Genomic DNA, 17587 nt, shown 5'->3' on the forward strand with positions numbered 1-17587 from the left:
TTTGCCTTAATGTTATATTTTAATCATATACTGATCACTTCTATTACTATTTTAGATGCACCTGGACCTCCAATCAACCCAAGAATTACAGATACAACAAAGACTTCTGCAACATTCTTCTGGGGGAAACCACTTGAAGATGGTGGGCTTGAAGTCACAGGGTACTTTGTTGAGCATAAAAAAGATGGAGAAGAGGAATGGTTCAAGGACACACCAACTGCTCCACTGAGAATTACAGAATTTGTTGTTCCTAACTTGAAAGTGGGAGCAAAATACCACTTCAGAGTCAGTGCAATGAATGCAGAGGGAGTTGGTGAACCAGCTCAAACTGAAGAACTGGTTGAAATTATTGAACGTGAAGAAGAGCCAGATCTTGAACTGGATGTTGAGCTGAGAAGAACCCTTGTTGTCAGGGCGGGATGTTCCATCCGCATATTTGTGCCCATTAAAGGTCGCCCAGCTCCTGAAGTAGCTTGGACGAAGGGCGAAGACACACCACTCAAAGGACGTGCTAACATTGACAGCACAGAGTCATACACTATGCTTGTCATCCCTGACTGCACAAGAAATGATGCAGGAAGATACAACTTGATCCTTACGAATGCTGCAGGAGAGAAGACTGCTCATGTCAATGTGAGAGTTCTGGATTCACCTGGACCACCAATTAATCTGAAGCCAAAGCACATTGACAAAGAGAGCATCACTCTTCAATGGGAACTGCCGCTTATCGATGGTGGTTCAAAGATAACAAATTATATAATTGAAAAGAGAGAGTCAACACGCAAAGCATATTCCACCATAATATCAGTGTGTCCAAATAGCACAGTTAGAATTCCTGATCTAGCAGAAGGGTCAGAATATTACTTCAGAGTGTCGGCTGAAAATGAGTACGGAATTGGCGAGTCGGTTGAGACTACAGATCCAATTCGAGCATCTCAAGCACCAACACCCCCTGAGAGCGTTTATGCTACAGATGTCACCAAGACCTCTGTCAGTCTTGCATGGACAAAGCCAAAACATGACGGTGGTAGTAGAGTTACTGGATATGTCCTTGAAGCTCAAAAGAAGGGAGGAGACCAGTGGTCCCATGTGACAACTGTCAAGACAATGGACTTCATAGTGAAGAACCTGAATGAAAACGAACAGTATATATTCCGTGTCATGGCTGTAAACCACTCTGGAAGAAGTGGTCCTTGTGACAGCAAGCCTGTTACTATCAAGGAAACAATAACAATGCCAGAATTTGACCTGCGTGGAATATGCCAGAAAATTGTCATTGCCAGGGCAGGAGATGAGATTAAAGTTGAGATACCAGTTATGGGACGTCCAAAACCAACTGTTTCATGGACGAAAGATGGTCAGCACCTCAAGATAACCCCAAGAATAATCACTGAACGTACTGCAACCACAAGTATCCTGAATATAACAGAATGCATAAGGAGTGACACAGGACATTATGGCATGACAGGGAAGAACATAGTTGGCTCAGTGACAGATACCATCATAGTAAAAGTGCACGATGTCCCTGGACCTCCAAAGGGACCAATAAAAATTGATGAAATCTCCCGTACCTATGCTGTCATCTCTTGGGGAACGCCTGAGAATGATGGAGGTGTACCAATCAACAATTACATTGTTGAATTAAGAGAAACTACAGGAACGTCATGGATAGAATTGACATCATCGGTAATCCGTACAATATTTAAAGCTACTCGTCTGAAGACTGGTGCGGAATACCAGTTCAGAGTCAAAGCTAAAAACAGATATGGTGCTGGTCAACCAATCATCTCAGAGTCAGTGGTTGCTGCATATCCATTCAAACCCCCTGGGCCACCTAGTACTCCAAAGGTTGTGGCCTTTACCAAAGACACAATGACAATTGGCTGGAATGAACCTGTTTATGATGGTGGAAGTGAAGTCATTGGATATCACATTGAGAGGAAAGAGAGAAGCAGCATCCTTTGGCAAAAGATCAGCAAATCCACGGTGAAAGATAATCAATTCAAATCAAGTGGACTGGAAGATGGAGTTGCATATGAATTCCGCGTCACTGCTGAAAACATGGCGGGAATTGGTAAACCAAGCAAGGCTTCAGAAGCAATGCTAGCCCTTGATCCAGTGGATCCACCAGGTCAACCAGAGCCAATCTTTGTTTCCAAGAATATAGTAACAATTCAATGGACAAAGCCTGAATATGATGGTGGGTTCAAGATTACTGGCTACGTAGTGGAAAAGAGAGACTTACCAGCTGGTCGTTGGATGAGGGCCAACTTCACAAACATCATTGAGACCACTTTCACTGTAAGTGGGTTAACTCAGAATGAGGCCTATGAATTCCGTGTACTTGCCAAAAATGCAGCTGGTTCAGTAAGTGAACCATCTGAGCCATCGGATCCCATCACCTGCACAGATGATATTGTGGAACCACGAATCATGGTTGATGCCAAATTCAAGGATGTGATTCTACTGAAAGCAGGGGAAAACTTCAAACTTGAGGCAGATGTTGCAGGCCAACCACTACCATCCATGGTGTGGACCAAGGGTGGAAAGGACATTGAAAATACGATGAAATTGACAATTAAAATGACTGACTTAACAACAACTCTGATTAACAAAGACTCGTTAAGAAGAGATGGAGGTGAATTTGTTCTGACTGCCACAAATGTTGGAGGGTTTGCCAAGCATATCTTTAATGTCAAAGTCCTTGACAGGCCAGGTCCACCTGGAGGACCCCTGGTGGTGTCAGATATCACATCTGACAACTGTATTTTGGAATGGGCTCCACCCGCAGATGATGGTGGTGCAGAGATTGACCATTACGTGATTGAAAAGCGTGAATCAAGCAGGCTTGCATGGACAAATTCGGCCTCAGGCTTAACTGATACCCAATTTAAGGTGAACAAGTTACTCAAAGGAAATGAGTACATATTCAGAGTAATGGCAGTCAACAAATATGGAGTTGGAGAGCCTCTAGAATCTGCTCCAACTATTGCAAACAATCCATGGGTGCCAGCAGATCCTCCAAAGGATCCTGAAGTAACAATAATCACTAAGGATTCAATGATTCTTATGTGGAAGGCTCCTGAGTATGATGGTGGAACTCCAATCACAAACTATAATATTGAAAGGAAAGACAAGATTGGTCTTCGCTGGGTAAAATGCAACAAGAAGAAAGTAAAAGACTTGCAGTTCAAGGTAACTGGGCTTCTAGTAACACATGAATATGAATTCAGAATTCTTGCAGAGAATGCAGCTGGATTAAGCTTACCAAGCAATTCAAGTCCTTTCTACAAGGCTACTGACACCCTCTACGAACCAGGCCCTCCAGGAAACCCAAGAGTCGTGGACACAAACAAGTCGTCCATTACGATTGCATGGAACAAGCCAAATTATGATGGTGGTTCTGAAATCACAGGATACATTGTGGAGACCTGCATTCCTGGGGAGGAGGAATGGACAATTGTTACTCCGCCAGGAGGACTAATGGGTACATCGTTTACCCTTATGAACTTAGAGGAGGACAAAGAGTACATGATTCAAGTTTCTGCCGTAAACAGTGAGGGTATTGGAGAGGAAGCAACTATTCCTGGCACACCGAAAGCTCAAGACAGGCTGCTTCCACCGGAATTTGACCTGGATGCAGAGCTAAAGAAGGTTGTGAATATCAGAGCCTGTAACACATTGAGACTTTTTGTACCTATCAGAGGAAGACCATCACCCGAGGCAAAATGGACCAAAGAAGATGGTGAACCTATTACGAGAGCAACCATTGAAAGCACAACTTCTTACACATCACTGGTGGTGGAAAATGTCAACCGATTTGACAGTGGCAAGTACGTGCTTACAATAGAAAACAGTTCTGGATCCAATACAGCTGCTGTGAATGTCAGAGTGCTAGATACCCCAGGTGCCCCGCAAAATCTCAAGATCAACAGCGTCACTAAAGAATCTGTCACTCTTATCTGGGATGCTCCAGTAAATGACGGTGGAGCAAAGATTAAGAACTACATTGTTGAAAAACGTGAATCAACAAGGAAAGCATATGCCACTGTAAATTCTAACTGTCATAAGAACACCTGGAAAGTTGACCAGCTGCAGGAGGGGTGTAACTACTACTTCAGAGTTTTAGCTGAAAATGAATATGGAATTGGCCTACCAATTGAAACCCGTGAATCAGTTAAAGTTTCTGAAAAACCACAGCCTCCTGCCAAAATCACCCTTGCCGATGTTACCAAGACTAGTGCCACCCTGTCTTGGGAGAAACCAGAGCATGACGGAGGAAGTAGAGTGTTATGCTATGTTATTGAGATGCTGAGCAAAGGTGCCGAGAAATGGGTCCAGTCTTCCATTGTCAAAACATTAGAAGCAGTTGTCCCTGGACTGACACCAGGTGAAGAGTACATGTTCCGTGTAGCAGCAAGAAATGAAAAAGGAACAAGTGATCCACGTCAAATTGGTGTGCCAGTGATTGCTAAAGATCTTGTGATTGTCCCATCAGCTAAAATGTTGTTCAACACATTCAGTGTTCTAGCAGGAGAGGATTTGACAGTACAGATTCCGTTTATTGCTCGTCCCCGAGCAACTATTTCATTCATAAAGGACAATCTACCTATGAAGCGTACCACCAGAGTTAACTTTGGAGGATCAGATAAACTGATCAATCTTCAAATCAAAGAGGCATGCAGAGAAGATGTTGGTCAGTACCGAATCATACTCGCAAACACCGCTGGGGATACATCTTTATACATCTCAGTAGTTGTTCTTGACAAACCTGGACCACCAAAGGGCCCAATTAAAGTTGAGGCTGTTACTACTGACAGTGTGCTTTTCTCCTGGACTCCTCCAGAGTATGATGGTGGTGCAACAATCAACAGCTACCTTGTAGAAAAGAGAGACACGTCCACACAAACTTGGTTGGTCGTGTCTCCAAATCATGCAAGAACAACGATTAAAGCTTCGAGGCTGAAAAGCGGTTCAGAGTACCAGTTCAGGGTGACAGCTCAGAACAGGTATGGAAAGGGCCCATCTCTGACCTCAGGGTCTGTTGTTGCTGAGTATCCATTCAAATTACCAGGCCCTCCAGGAACACCATCTGTACAGTCTTCAACAAAGGATAGCATGGTAGTTGTGTGGAATGAGCCTGTTAATGATGGTGGAAGCACTGTGCTGGGATATCATCTTGAGCGCAAAGAGAGAAACAGTATTCTCTGGGTGAAACTCAATAAGTCTCTCATCCAGGATACATCTTACAAGACCACTGGTCTGGAACCAGGACAGGAATATGAATTCAGAGTTTACGCTGAAAACATTGTGGGAATTGGAAAAGTTAGCAAACTTTCCGAAGGTCACATTTCTAGGGATCCTTGCGATCCCCCCGGAGATCCTGAGGCTACTAAGATAACAAAGGATTCTGTAACAATCACATGGACAAAGCCAGAGTATGATGGTGGTGCCAATGTCACCGGCTATATTGTAGAGAAGAAAGAGTTGCCAGAGGGCCGCTGGAACAAAACCAACTTCACAAATATCATTGAAACAGAGTATGTGGCAACCAGCCTTGTGGAGAACCAGAAATATGAGTTCCGTGTTATTGCAAGAAACGCAGCAGGTGTTTTCAGCCTTCCCTCATACAGCACTGGACCAATTACTGCTAAAGATGAAATTGACCCTCCTCGTATTAGCATTGACCCACAGTTCACACAAACTGTTTATGTTAATGCTGGAGATGGCTTCAAAATCGATGCCGATGTTCATGGTAGTCCAATACCCGAAATCCTCTGGATGAAGAGTGGCCACGAGGCACCCCTTGCAAACACTATCACCAGAGACATAAAAAATACAGACAGCACCACTTTGTTGACTGTCAAAGAGGCTAAACTTGAAGATGGAGGCAAGTACACTTTACTTCTAAAAAATCCAGGAGGCGAGAAGTCAGTGAAGATCAATGTGGTTGTTCTGGATAAACCTGGGGCACCACAAGGTCCTATCTCTGTTACTGGCATCACAAATGATCAATGTTGCCTTGCTTGGAAATCCCCACTCTATGATGGCGGCAGTAAAATCACTCATTACATTGTAGAGAGAAGGGAGACAAGCAGATTAATTTGGACTGTTGTTGATAATAAGTGTGAGTCAAATTATCTGAAGGTTACAAAACTCTTGGAGGGAAATGAGTACATTTTCAAAGTCCAGGCAGTAAACAAATTTGGACTTAGTATGGGTCTGGAATCAATTGCTGTTACTGTCAAAGACCCATTCGTTCCCCCAGATTCACCAAGTAGGTTGGAGGTTTCCGATGTCAAAAAGGATTCAATGGTGATTACCTGGGAGGCACCTGGATATGATGGTGGCAGTAATATTATTGGATACATTATTGAGAAGCACGATAAGGAGGGTGTGAGATGGACCAGATGCAATAGGAAGACAGTTACTGACTTAACCTACAAAGTCACCGGACTTATGGAAAGTCATATTTATGAATTTAGAGTTCTGGCTGAGAATGTCTCTGGAGTTGGAGAGCCAAGCTCCCCAACAGTTTTCTACAAGGCTTTGGATCCAATCTTCAGACCAGGTGCACCAATTAATCCTAAAGTAACTGACATAAGCAAAACTTCAGTTTTCCTGTCATGGGGCAAACCTATATATGACGGAGGATGTGAGATTCAAGGATACATTGTGGAGAAATGCGAAGTGCCATCTCCTGCATCTCTCACTAAGCAATCCGTCGTTGTGGAACCGGCCACTAAGGCACCAGCTGCTGAGGGAGAGGAAGCACCCGCTGAAAAAGGAGCAGCTGAGGCAACACCTGCTGAGGCAACACCCGCCGAAGCAGCACCTGCACCTGCAGACGCAGCACCTTCCAAGGCAGAACCCGCAGAAAAAGGAAGTGCAGAAGGAGCTACAGAGGAAGAACCTGCTGAGGTGTGGACAATCTGTACTCCACCAAGTGGCATCAAACAAACAAGATTTGAAGTTAGAAAATTGGAGGAAATGCATTTGTACAAGTTCAGAGTTTGTGCTGTCAACAAGCTTGGTGTTGGAGACCATTCAGATGTCTCTGGAATCATTCTTGTCGAGGAGAGGATTGAGGAACCAGATCTGGACATTGACCCAGACCTGAGAAAGGTTGTGAACATTAAGGCTGGATGTTCCCTCAGACTGTTCATTCCTATCAGAGGACGACCTCAACCTGAAGTCAAATGGGGAAAGGATGAAGGTCCTATTAAGGAGAATGCACAAGTTGAAGTGACAAGTAGTTACACGTCCCTTGTGATTGATAATGTCAACAGATTTGACAGTGGAAAATACACTGTTTCTGCAGAGAACGCCAGTGGTGAAAAATCTGCTTTAATTACCGTTAGAGTTCTTGACACACCTAGTGCCCCAGTCAACCTCAAAGTGAAAGATATCACTGGTGAATCAGTGACACTTACATGGGATGCCCCTGTGTTGGATGGAGGAGCTAAAATCAGAAACTATATTGTTGAGAAGCGGGAAAGCACCAGGAAAGCCTATGCAGCTGTGGTGACAAACTGCCACAAATTATCATACAAGGTTGAGAACCTTCAAGAGGGTTGCAATTATTATTTCCGAGTCCTTGCTGAAAACGAACATGGTGTTGGCTTGCCTACAGCAACCGTTGATCCCATCAAAGCCTCAGAAGTACCCCAAATCCCACGAAAACTGAGTGTTGTTGACCGAACCAAGACAAGCATCTCTCTTGCCTGGGAGAAGCCTGAGCATGATGGTGGAAGTAGAATCATTCATTACCTGCTAGAGATACAACCTAAAGGCTCTGAGAAATGGTCAGGTGTTGCAACTGTCAGAGCAATGGAGTCTGTTGTCAACAATCTAAATCCGGGTGAAGAATATCTTTTCAGAGTGTTTGCTATCAATGACAAAGGAAAGAGTGACCCAAGAGAACTTGCACTTCCAGTGACAGCAAAGGACCTTGTTATCGAGCCTGATGTTAGACCTGCATTTAGCAATTACAGTGTTCGGGTTGGTAAAGACTTCAAGGTTGAAATCCCAATCGCAGGACGTCCTAAACCAGCAGTTAAATGGACAAAGGATGGATCAATCCTACTCCACACCTCAAGGGTTAAAATCACTAACACACCAGATAGCACAACTCTAAGTATCACAGAGGCTACAGGAGAAGATGGCGGAATGTATGGCATTAATGTTACTAATGTAGTTGGGGAAAAGAACGCAACAATTGAAATCATTGCTCTTGATAAACCTGGCCCACCAAGTGGACCTGTAAAGTTTGATGAAGTTACTATTAACACTGCAACTATTTCTTGGGGTCCACCAAAGCATTCTGGTGGCTGCCAGATTTCAAATTACATTGTTCAGAAAAGAGACACAACCACCACAACTTGGGAGAATGTTGCTGCCTCCGTGGCAAGAACTACGCTCAAGGTGCAAAGGCTGAAAACTGGGGCTGAATATCAATTCAGAATCATTGCTCAAAATCGATATGGCAAGAGTTACGGTTTGGACTCACATCCTTTGACTATAAAGTACCCTTACAAAGAACCTGGCCCACCCGGCACTCCATTCATTGCATCTCTCTCCAAGGAATATATGGTTGTAGAGTGGCATGAACCAGTCGCAGATGGAGGTAGTTCTGTTCTAGGCTATCACCTTGAAAGGAAAGAGAGAAACAGCATCCTCTGGACTAAGCTTAACAAATCACTCGTCAAAGACACCATTTACAAAACCGGTCCCTTAGAGGAGGCTGTTGAATATGAATTCAGAGTTTATGCTGAAAATATTGTTGGTATTGGCAGATGCAGCAAAATCTCAGAGGGTTGTGTTGCACGTGATCCTTGTGATCCTCCTGGCACCCCAGAGGCTATCATTGTAAACAAAGAGTCCATCACCATTGAATGGACAAAGCCAGAATATGATGGAGGAAGTGTGATTACTGGTTATGTTGTTGAGAAACGTGACCTTCCAGAGGGACGCTGGATGAAGGCAAACTTTACCAACGTTATTGAGACCAGGTTTACTGCTACTGGACTAACTGCTGATGCACAGTATGACTTCAGAGTCATTGCTAAGAATGCAGTTGGAACATTCAGCAAGCCATCTTATAACAGTGGACCTATAACAGCAAACGATGAGGTGGAAGCGCCAAGATATTCTATTGATCCTGCGTTCACCAAAACGATCATTATCAATGCAGGAGACACATTCAAACTTGATGCTGATGTACATGGAAAGCCAGTACCCACAATCCAGTGGTTCAAGGATGATGTGGAAATTGAAAAGAATACAATGAGATTGGAGGTCAAAAATACAGAAAGCGTCGCAATGATAGTTGTGAAGGATTCTGTCAGAGTTGACGGTGGAAATTACAAACTTGTCCTGACAAATGTTGCTGGATCAGAGTCAGTTCCATTCAAGGTGAATGTACTAGACAGACCAGGACCACCTGTAGGTTCCCTCCATGTCACTGGAGTCGCTTGTGACAAATGTACTCTGTCATGGCGTGCTCCACTACATGATGGAGGCAGCAACATCACACACTACCTCATTGAGAGGCGTGAAACCAGTCGTCTTGCTTGGACTATGGTTTCTAACAGCTGTGAGACCACAGTGTATAAAGTAACTAGTCTCCTGGAGGGCAATGAGTATATTTTCCGTGTCATGGCTATCAACAGTTATGGCATTGGTGAACATGTGGAGTCTTCAGCAGTAATAATGAAAAATCCATTTGTTGTCCCTGGTGCACCACATGTTAATGATGTAACGAACATTGCCCGGGATTCCATGACTGTCTGCTATTCTGCACCAGAGACTGATGGGGGAAGTAACATTACTACTTACATCATTGAGAAGAAAGACAGAGCTGGAGTTAAATGGACCAAATGCAACAGGCAAAAGGTCACAGACCTATCTTTCAGAGTAACAGGTCTGACATCAGATCATGAATATGAGTTTAGAGTATCTGCTGAAAATGCAGCTGGTGTTGGTGAGCCAAGTCTACCAACATCATACTTTAAGGCCAGTGATCCCAAGTACAAACCTGGGGCACCCACACATGCACATGTGATTGATACCACAAAGAGCTCAATCACAGTCGCATGGGGAAAGCCTCTCAATGATGGTGGCAGTCCTATCCAGGGATACATTGTAGAGATTTGCAAAGCTGAGGAGGAGGAATGGACAATGTGCACACCACCAACAGGCCTGCGGGTCAATAAATTTGAAATCACAAAACTTACTGAGGGTCAGGAATATCAGATCCAGGTCTGTGCTATCAATAAACTGGGTGTTGGTGAACTAGCTGCTGTATCTGGAACATCTAAACCAGAGGAGAAGGTAGAGGATCCAGAAATTCAACTGGACTCGGAATTGAGGAAAGGAATTGTGGTGCGTGCTGGAGGATCTGTGAGAATCAATGTACCATTCAAAGGCAGACCAACGCCAGAGATTAAGTGGTGTAAGCTGAAGAAGGTTGAAGAAGTGGAAGAAGAACAAGAATTGCAAGAGAAAGCAGTGGTTGATAAAGGTCTCAACTATACTCAGCTTTCCATTGACTCTTGTGACAGAAGTGATTCTGGAAAGTACAATGTGACTGTGAAGAACAGCAGTGGTACCGTTTCTGAATTTGTAACTGTGAAAGTGCTAGATACACCAGGTGCCCCTCTGAATCTCAAACTGACAGAGATCAAGAAAGACTCCATAACTCTTGTTTGGGATGCCCCTCTTACTGATGGCGGAGCAAAAATCAAGAATTATGTTGTTGACAAACGTGAATCAATCAGGAAAGCTTTTGCAAATGTAACAACCAAGGTCAACAAAACAACCTACAAGGTTGAAAACCTTGTTGAGGGGGCTATGTATTACTTCAGAGTTATGGCTGAGAACGAATATGGAGTTGGATCGTCGACTGAAACAAAGCTTGCAACAAAGGCCTCTGAGGTGCCTCTTCCAGTCGGAAAGATCTTCTTGACTGATGTTACTAAAGTCAGCGCATCGTTCAGATGGGAAAAACCAGAGCATGATGGTGGAAGCAGAATTACTGGTTACCTAGTTGAGATGCAGCAAAAGGGAGGGGACAAATGGGGTGTTGCAACATCCACAAAGGGTGATTGTCATGGCACAGTCACTGGACTTACTGCTGGACAGGAGTATCTGATCCGTATTGTAGCTTACAATGAGAAGGGAAAGAGTGAGCCTAAAGCACTGGCTATGCCAGTTGTTGCTAATGACATGACTATTGAACCAAGCTTAAAACTCATGTTCAACACCTACACCGTCAAAGCTGGTGACGATCTGATAGTAGAAATCCCAGTGTTTGGTAGGCCGAAACCCCAAATTGTTTGGAAGAAAGAGGGTATGCCATTGAAAATGACAACAAGAGTGAATGTGATAAACACAGCAACAACTGCTACCATTAAAATTACTGAGGCATGTAAGGACGACTTTGGAAAGTATACCATTATGGCAACTAACACAGCTGGCTTATTCTCTGAAGACATAGGAATCACAATCCTTGACAAACCCGGTCCTCCAACCGGACCCATTAAAGTCCTTGAAGTAAGCAATAACTCTGTCAGTCTTTCATGGGGAGCCCCGGAGTACACAGGCGGATGTCAAGTAAAGCATTACAATGTGGAAAGACGAGATACAACACAAACAGCATGGCAAAGTGTGAATGCACAGCTAGCTAGAACAGCTATCAAAATAACCAAGCTGAAAACTGGCGCAGAGTACTGTTTCAGAATCTCTGCTGAGAATAGATATGGAAAGGGCGCTCCTTTGGACACAAAATCAATTGTGGTGCAATATCCATACAAATCCCCAGGACCACCTGGAACTCCATACATCAAATCTGCAACAAAGGATCAAATGATTATTGAATGGAATGAGCCAGTCAATGATGGTGGTAGTACGGTTATTGGATACCATCTTGAATCTAAAGAAAGAACCAGCATTATGTGGACGAAACTCAACAAAGCCCTCATCGCTGATACCTCTTTCAAGATATGTAATCTTGAGGAGGACATTGGATATGAATACAGGGTCTATGCTGAAAACATTGTTGGCATTGGCAGAGCATCCAAAATATCAGAATCATTCGTTGCTCGAGATCCAGTTGATCTACCAGGTACCCCTGAGGCTACTGTTATCTCCAAGAATCACATTGTGATTCAATGGACTAAACCACTGTATGATGGAGGCAGTAAGATCACTGGATATATTGTGGAGCGGAGAGATCTAGCCAACATTGAGGGTCGCTGGATGAGAGCCAACTTCACAAATGTCATTGAGACAGAATTTGCCATCTCTGGCTTGACAGAAAATGAAAAATATGAGTTCAGAGTGATTGCAAGAAATGCCGCTGGTATTTTCAGTGAGCCTTCTGACAGCACTGGACCCATTACTGCCACAGATGAGATTGAAGCACCAAGAGCCTCAATGGATCCTAAATACAAGGATGTCATTGTTGTTAATGCTGGGGACAACTTAGTTTTGGATGCTGACATCTATGGCAAACCCGCTCCTGAGGTCTTATGGTTGAAGGAAGGAAAGCAAATGGACAAAGCTCTTCGAATTGAAGTGAAAACTACACAGAAACGTGCAGCTATGCATATCAAGGACTGCACAAGGTTAGATAGTGGAAACTATGACCTCAGTCTCACCAATATCGGTGGGGTAAAGACAATCCCAATCACTGTGAAGGTCCTTGATAAACCAGGTGCACCCACTGGACCACTGAGAGTCACTGGACTGACTGCCGACAGATGCTTCCTATCTTGGACTGATCCCTCTCTGGATGGTGGTGCAGCTATAAGTCACTATATTCTGGAAAAGAGAGAGACCAGTCGGTTATCCTGGACTGTGGTTAACGCAAATATTCAAGCTACAAATTTCAAAGTGATCAACCTACTGGAATTGAATGAATATATCTTCAGGGTTAGGGCTGTGAACAAATATGGCATTGGTGATCCTTTGGAGTGTGAGGCAGTAACTGCACGCAATCCATACAAGCCTCCAAGTGCACCCGGAACACCTGAAGCAAGTAAAATAACAAAGGATTCTATGATCCTATCATGGTCAAAGCCAGAGAACAATGGTGGAGCAGAAATCGACTGCTACCATCTTGAGAAACGTGACAAGGATGGTGTAAGGTGGACCAAATGCAACCGGCAGCCATTGACTGATCTACACTTCAAAGTCACTGGGCTTTTGGATGGTCATTTCTATGAATATCGTGTTTCTGCAGAGAATGAAGCTGGAGTGGGAGATCTGAGCGAACTCTCCCTGTTCTACAGAGCATGCAATGCTACAACAGCACCTGGACCACCACACCATCCTAAGGTGGCAGATCACACCAGCTCGACTGTGTCCTTGACTTGGGGCAAACCCGCTTCTGACGGTGGAGCATACATTAAAGGGTACATTGTTGAAATGAGAGAGGTGACAGAAGAGGAGAGGAAAGCAATGGAAGAGGAAAAGAAAAGGAAAGAAGCAGCAGCAGCAGAAGAAGAGTATTTGGAAGAAGAGGAGGAAGTGGAAACAGCAGCAGTAGAAGGGGTGAAAGAACCTCCTAAGGAGTATCAATGGACCATTTGTACACCTCCAACTGGCATCCAGGCGACTCACCTCACTATTAAGGACTTGAAGGCAGGACTAGAATACAAATTCCGTGTCTGTGCTATCAATTCAGAGGGAGTTGGTGAGCCTGCAGATATACATGGCACTGTGATAGCTGCAGAAAGAGTTGAGGCACCAGAGATTGAACTGGATGCCAACCTCAGGAAGGTTGTCTCTGTCCGTGCAGGTGGATCTCTGCGTCTGTTTGTCACAATCAGAGGAAGACCTGAACCTGAAGTTAAATGGGCAAAGTTGGACGGCGAGCTGACAGAACGTGTCATGATAGAATCCACAAGCTCATATACTATGCTTGTAATTGACAATGTAAACCGATTCGACAGTGGTAAATACACATTGAACCTTGAGAATAACACTGGTGAAAAATCTGCACTTATCAACGTCAGAGTGTTGGACACACCAAGTGCTCCACAGGCCTTTGCAGTCAAAGATATCAAAAAAGATTCTGTAAATCTTGTTTGGGAAACACCACTCACAGACGGTGGATCAAAAATAACCAATTACATTGTGGAGAAGCGAGAATCCACCAGAAAGGCTTACACTGCCGTGACAACTAACTGCTTATCTAATTCCTTCAAGATTGATGAGTTGCCAGAGGGATGCATTTTCTACTTCCGTGTATGTGCTGTAAATGAGTATGGCATTGGGTTGATGGCTGAAACCAAAAACCCAATTAAAGTTTCTGAAGTGCCTATGCCACCACGAAATGTCAGAGTTACAGATCTCACGAAAAACAGTGTATCACTTGCCTGGGAAAAGCCAGCTCATGATGGTGGAAGCAAAGTAATGTGCTACAACGTTGAGGTGCAAGGTAAGGATGACAAGGGTACCCAGAAGTGGAATCCTTCATGCACAGTCAAAATCCTGGAAACAACTATTGCAAACCTAGTAGCAGGTGACGCATATTCATTCAGAGTCATTGCAATCAACGAGAAGGGAAAGAGTGTACCAAAGGAACTTGGTCTACCTGTGACAACAAAAGATATTGCTATTGAACCCTCAATTGAGGTGTTATTCAACACTTACAGTGTGAAGGCTGGAGGTGATCTTACAGTTGAAATCCCAGTTAGGGGCCGACCTAAACCTGTTATTGCATGGAAACATCATGGCCTTCCTTTGAAGCAAACAAGCTCATTGACAATTCTGAATACCAAGACCTCATCCAAAATTATTATAAAGGAGGCAGGCAGAGAACATGTCGGAAAATATGAAATCACTGCCGCAAACCCAGGTGGATTGAAAATAGCAGAGATTGGAATTATTGTCCTTGACAAACCTGGTCCACCAACTGCTATCAAACCAACTGCTGTAACTTCAGACAGTATTTCATTGTCATGGGCTCCACCAGAGTATGATGGTGGTTGCTGCATCAACAACTACATTGTAGAGAAGAGAGATACAAACGCAACAGATTGGCAAATGGTCTCAGCAAATGTTGCAACAACAGCAATTAAAGCCTCCCGATTGACAAAGGGTGCTGAATACCAGTTCCGTATCTATGCTGTAAATCGTTATGGAAAGAGTCAACATACAGATTCCCGTGGAATTACAGCCCAGTATAACTTCAAGCTACCTGGCCCACCATCGACTCCTAAAGTGGTGCATGCAACCAAGATTTACATGCTTGTCACATGGAATGAGCCAGTCAACGACGGAGGCAGCACAGTTCTTGGATATCATTTGGAGCGAAAGGAGAGAACCAGCATCATCTGGAACAAGATGAACAGAGGTCTCATCAAAGATACAGAATACAAAGTGACTGGCATTGAAGAGGGCATGGGGTATGAATACCGCGTTTACGCTGAAAACATTGCTGGAATTGGAAAATGCAGCAAAGCTAGTGAGGCTGTTTCTGCAAGAGATCCATGCGATCCCCCTGGCGAGCCAACAGTGACAGGTATCACAAGAACATCAGTATCCCTCGCTTGGACGAAGCCAGAGTACGATGGTGGAGCCAAGGTTACTGGTTACATTATTGAACGCAGAGATCTCCCAGAAGGCCGCTGGATGAGGTGTAACTTCACCAACGTGGTGGAAACCTACTATGACGTCACAGGCCTTACCAAGGACCAGCAGTATGACTTCCGTGTCATTGCAAAGAATGCTGCTGGATGCTTCAGTGACCCATCTGATTCCACTGGTTCAATCACAGTCAAGGATGATGTGGATCCACCACGTATCATGATGGACGTGAAGTACAGAGCTGTTGTAGTTGTGAAAGCCGGAGATGTTCTTAAAATCAATGCAGATATCGCTGGTCGTCCACTGCCAGTAGCATCATGGAAAAAAGATGGCAAAGAGATCGAGCTCAGGGCCAGAATTCAGATTCTTGCAACAGATACCAGCACCTCAGTAATTGTGAAGGACTGCATAAGGCGTGATTCTGGACAATATACTTTGACTCTACAAAATGTTGCCGGAACAGTATCTACACCAGTGGACGTTGTGATCCTGGATAAGCCAGGACCTCCCGCTGGCCCCCTGGCGACTACAGGCATTACAGCAGAAGATGTCACCTTAGCATGGGGTCCTCCTCAAGAAGCAGGCGGCGCAGATATCACACACTACGTTGTTGAGAAACGTGAAACAAGCCGTCTTGCTTGGACAGTGGTGAATGCAGATCTGAACAAGACACATTACAAGGTCACAAATCTCCTCAAGGGTAATGAATACATCTTCAGGGTCATGGCCGTCAATAAGTATGGACTTGGCGAAACCCTTGAGAGTGAGGTCGTCAAAGTGGCTGATCCATTCACAAAACCATCTGCTCCCACAAATTGTGAGATCACGGAGGTATCCAGTGAGGAGATGAAACTTGTCTGGCAGAAACCTGTTTCAGATGGAGGCAGTGAAATTACTGGATATGTCATTGAAAGGCGCGACACGGCAGGTATACTCTGGGTCCGTGTGAACAGAGAGCTTGTGACTGAATTGACAACCATAGCAACTAAACTACGAAAAGGATATGAATATGTGTTCCGCGTGTTTGCTGAAAACGCTGCTGGTTTGAGTCCTCCAAGTGAAGCATGCCCATCGTTTAGGGCTGAAGATGAACAGGTTGAGCCAGACCCACCAAGTAAACCAAAGGTTGTTGATTCAACCAAGAGTTCAATCTCCATCATTTGGAACAAGCCACTAGAAGATGGTGGAGCTCCAATCCTTGGATACTGTGTGGAGTATAAGAAACTTAAGGACGAGGAATGGACAGTGGCCATTCAGAACATAAAGAGCATGGAGTTCACCGTCTCTGGACTTACAGCAGATGAAGAATATGAGTTTGCTGTTAAGGCAATAAACAAGATTGGTGAAAGCGAGCAAAGTCCAATTTCTGAGCCTATCGCAGCAATGGATAGAACTGTGGAGCCTATGTTTGATGTTGACATAGAAATGCGCAAGACATTGATTGTCAAGCATGGCAACGCATTCACTCTGACTGTACCTTATAAGGGAAAACCTGCACCATCAGTAGAATGGAGCAAGGAGGAAGTAGACCTCAAGGCAAGAGCAACCATTGAAACAAATCACAGCTGCACTTCACTAACAATTGAAACGGCAACAAGAAATGACTCTGGACAGTACAATGTAACATTAGAGAATGGCATTGGAGACCCAGTAACATTACCAATAGTTGTAAAGGTTCTTGACTCTCCTGGACCACCACTTAATGTAGTTGTTAAGGATGTCACCAAAGACACTGCTACCGTTACATGGGAAGCTCCAGAAAATGATGGAGGTGATGCTGTGAAGGCCTACCATGTTGAGAAACGTGAAGCCAGCAAAAAGGCATGGGTGGGTGTGACCAACAACTGCCACGCGTTGTCCTACAAAGTGGAAGATTTACAAGAGGGAGCCTTCTATTACTTCAGAGTCATGGGAGAAAACGAATTTGGAGTGGGTGTAGCTGCTATCCCCAAGAATGGAACAAAGATTACAGGTTTGACATTTCTTTACTTTG

General features: G+C 44.2%; 1 protein-coding gene across 50 annotated transcripts in view; it reads left to right on the plus strand.

Moving 5' to 3' along the window:
* LOC110501770 (titin) overlaps positions 1–17587 on the plus strand; it is a 186535-nt gene that overhangs the window by 136821 nt on the left and 32127 nt on the right. For all 50 annotated transcript variants that reach the window (XM_090215944.1, XM_090215945.1, XM_090215946.1 and 47 more), the window contains one exon: positions 56–17566. In XM_090215944.1, coding sequence (XP_090072070.1) covers positions 56–17566 — 17511 coding nt within the window. The remainder of the gene's footprint in view (positions 1–55; positions 17567–17587) is intronic.

Source organism: Oncorhynchus mykiss, chromosome 22 (assembly GCF_057628025.1).
Source record: "Oncorhynchus mykiss isolate SJ-2025 chromosome 22, ASM5762802v1, whole genome shotgun sequence".
Classification (NCBI taxonomy): Eukaryota; Metazoa; Chordata; class Actinopteri; order Salmoniformes; family Salmonidae; genus Oncorhynchus; species Oncorhynchus mykiss.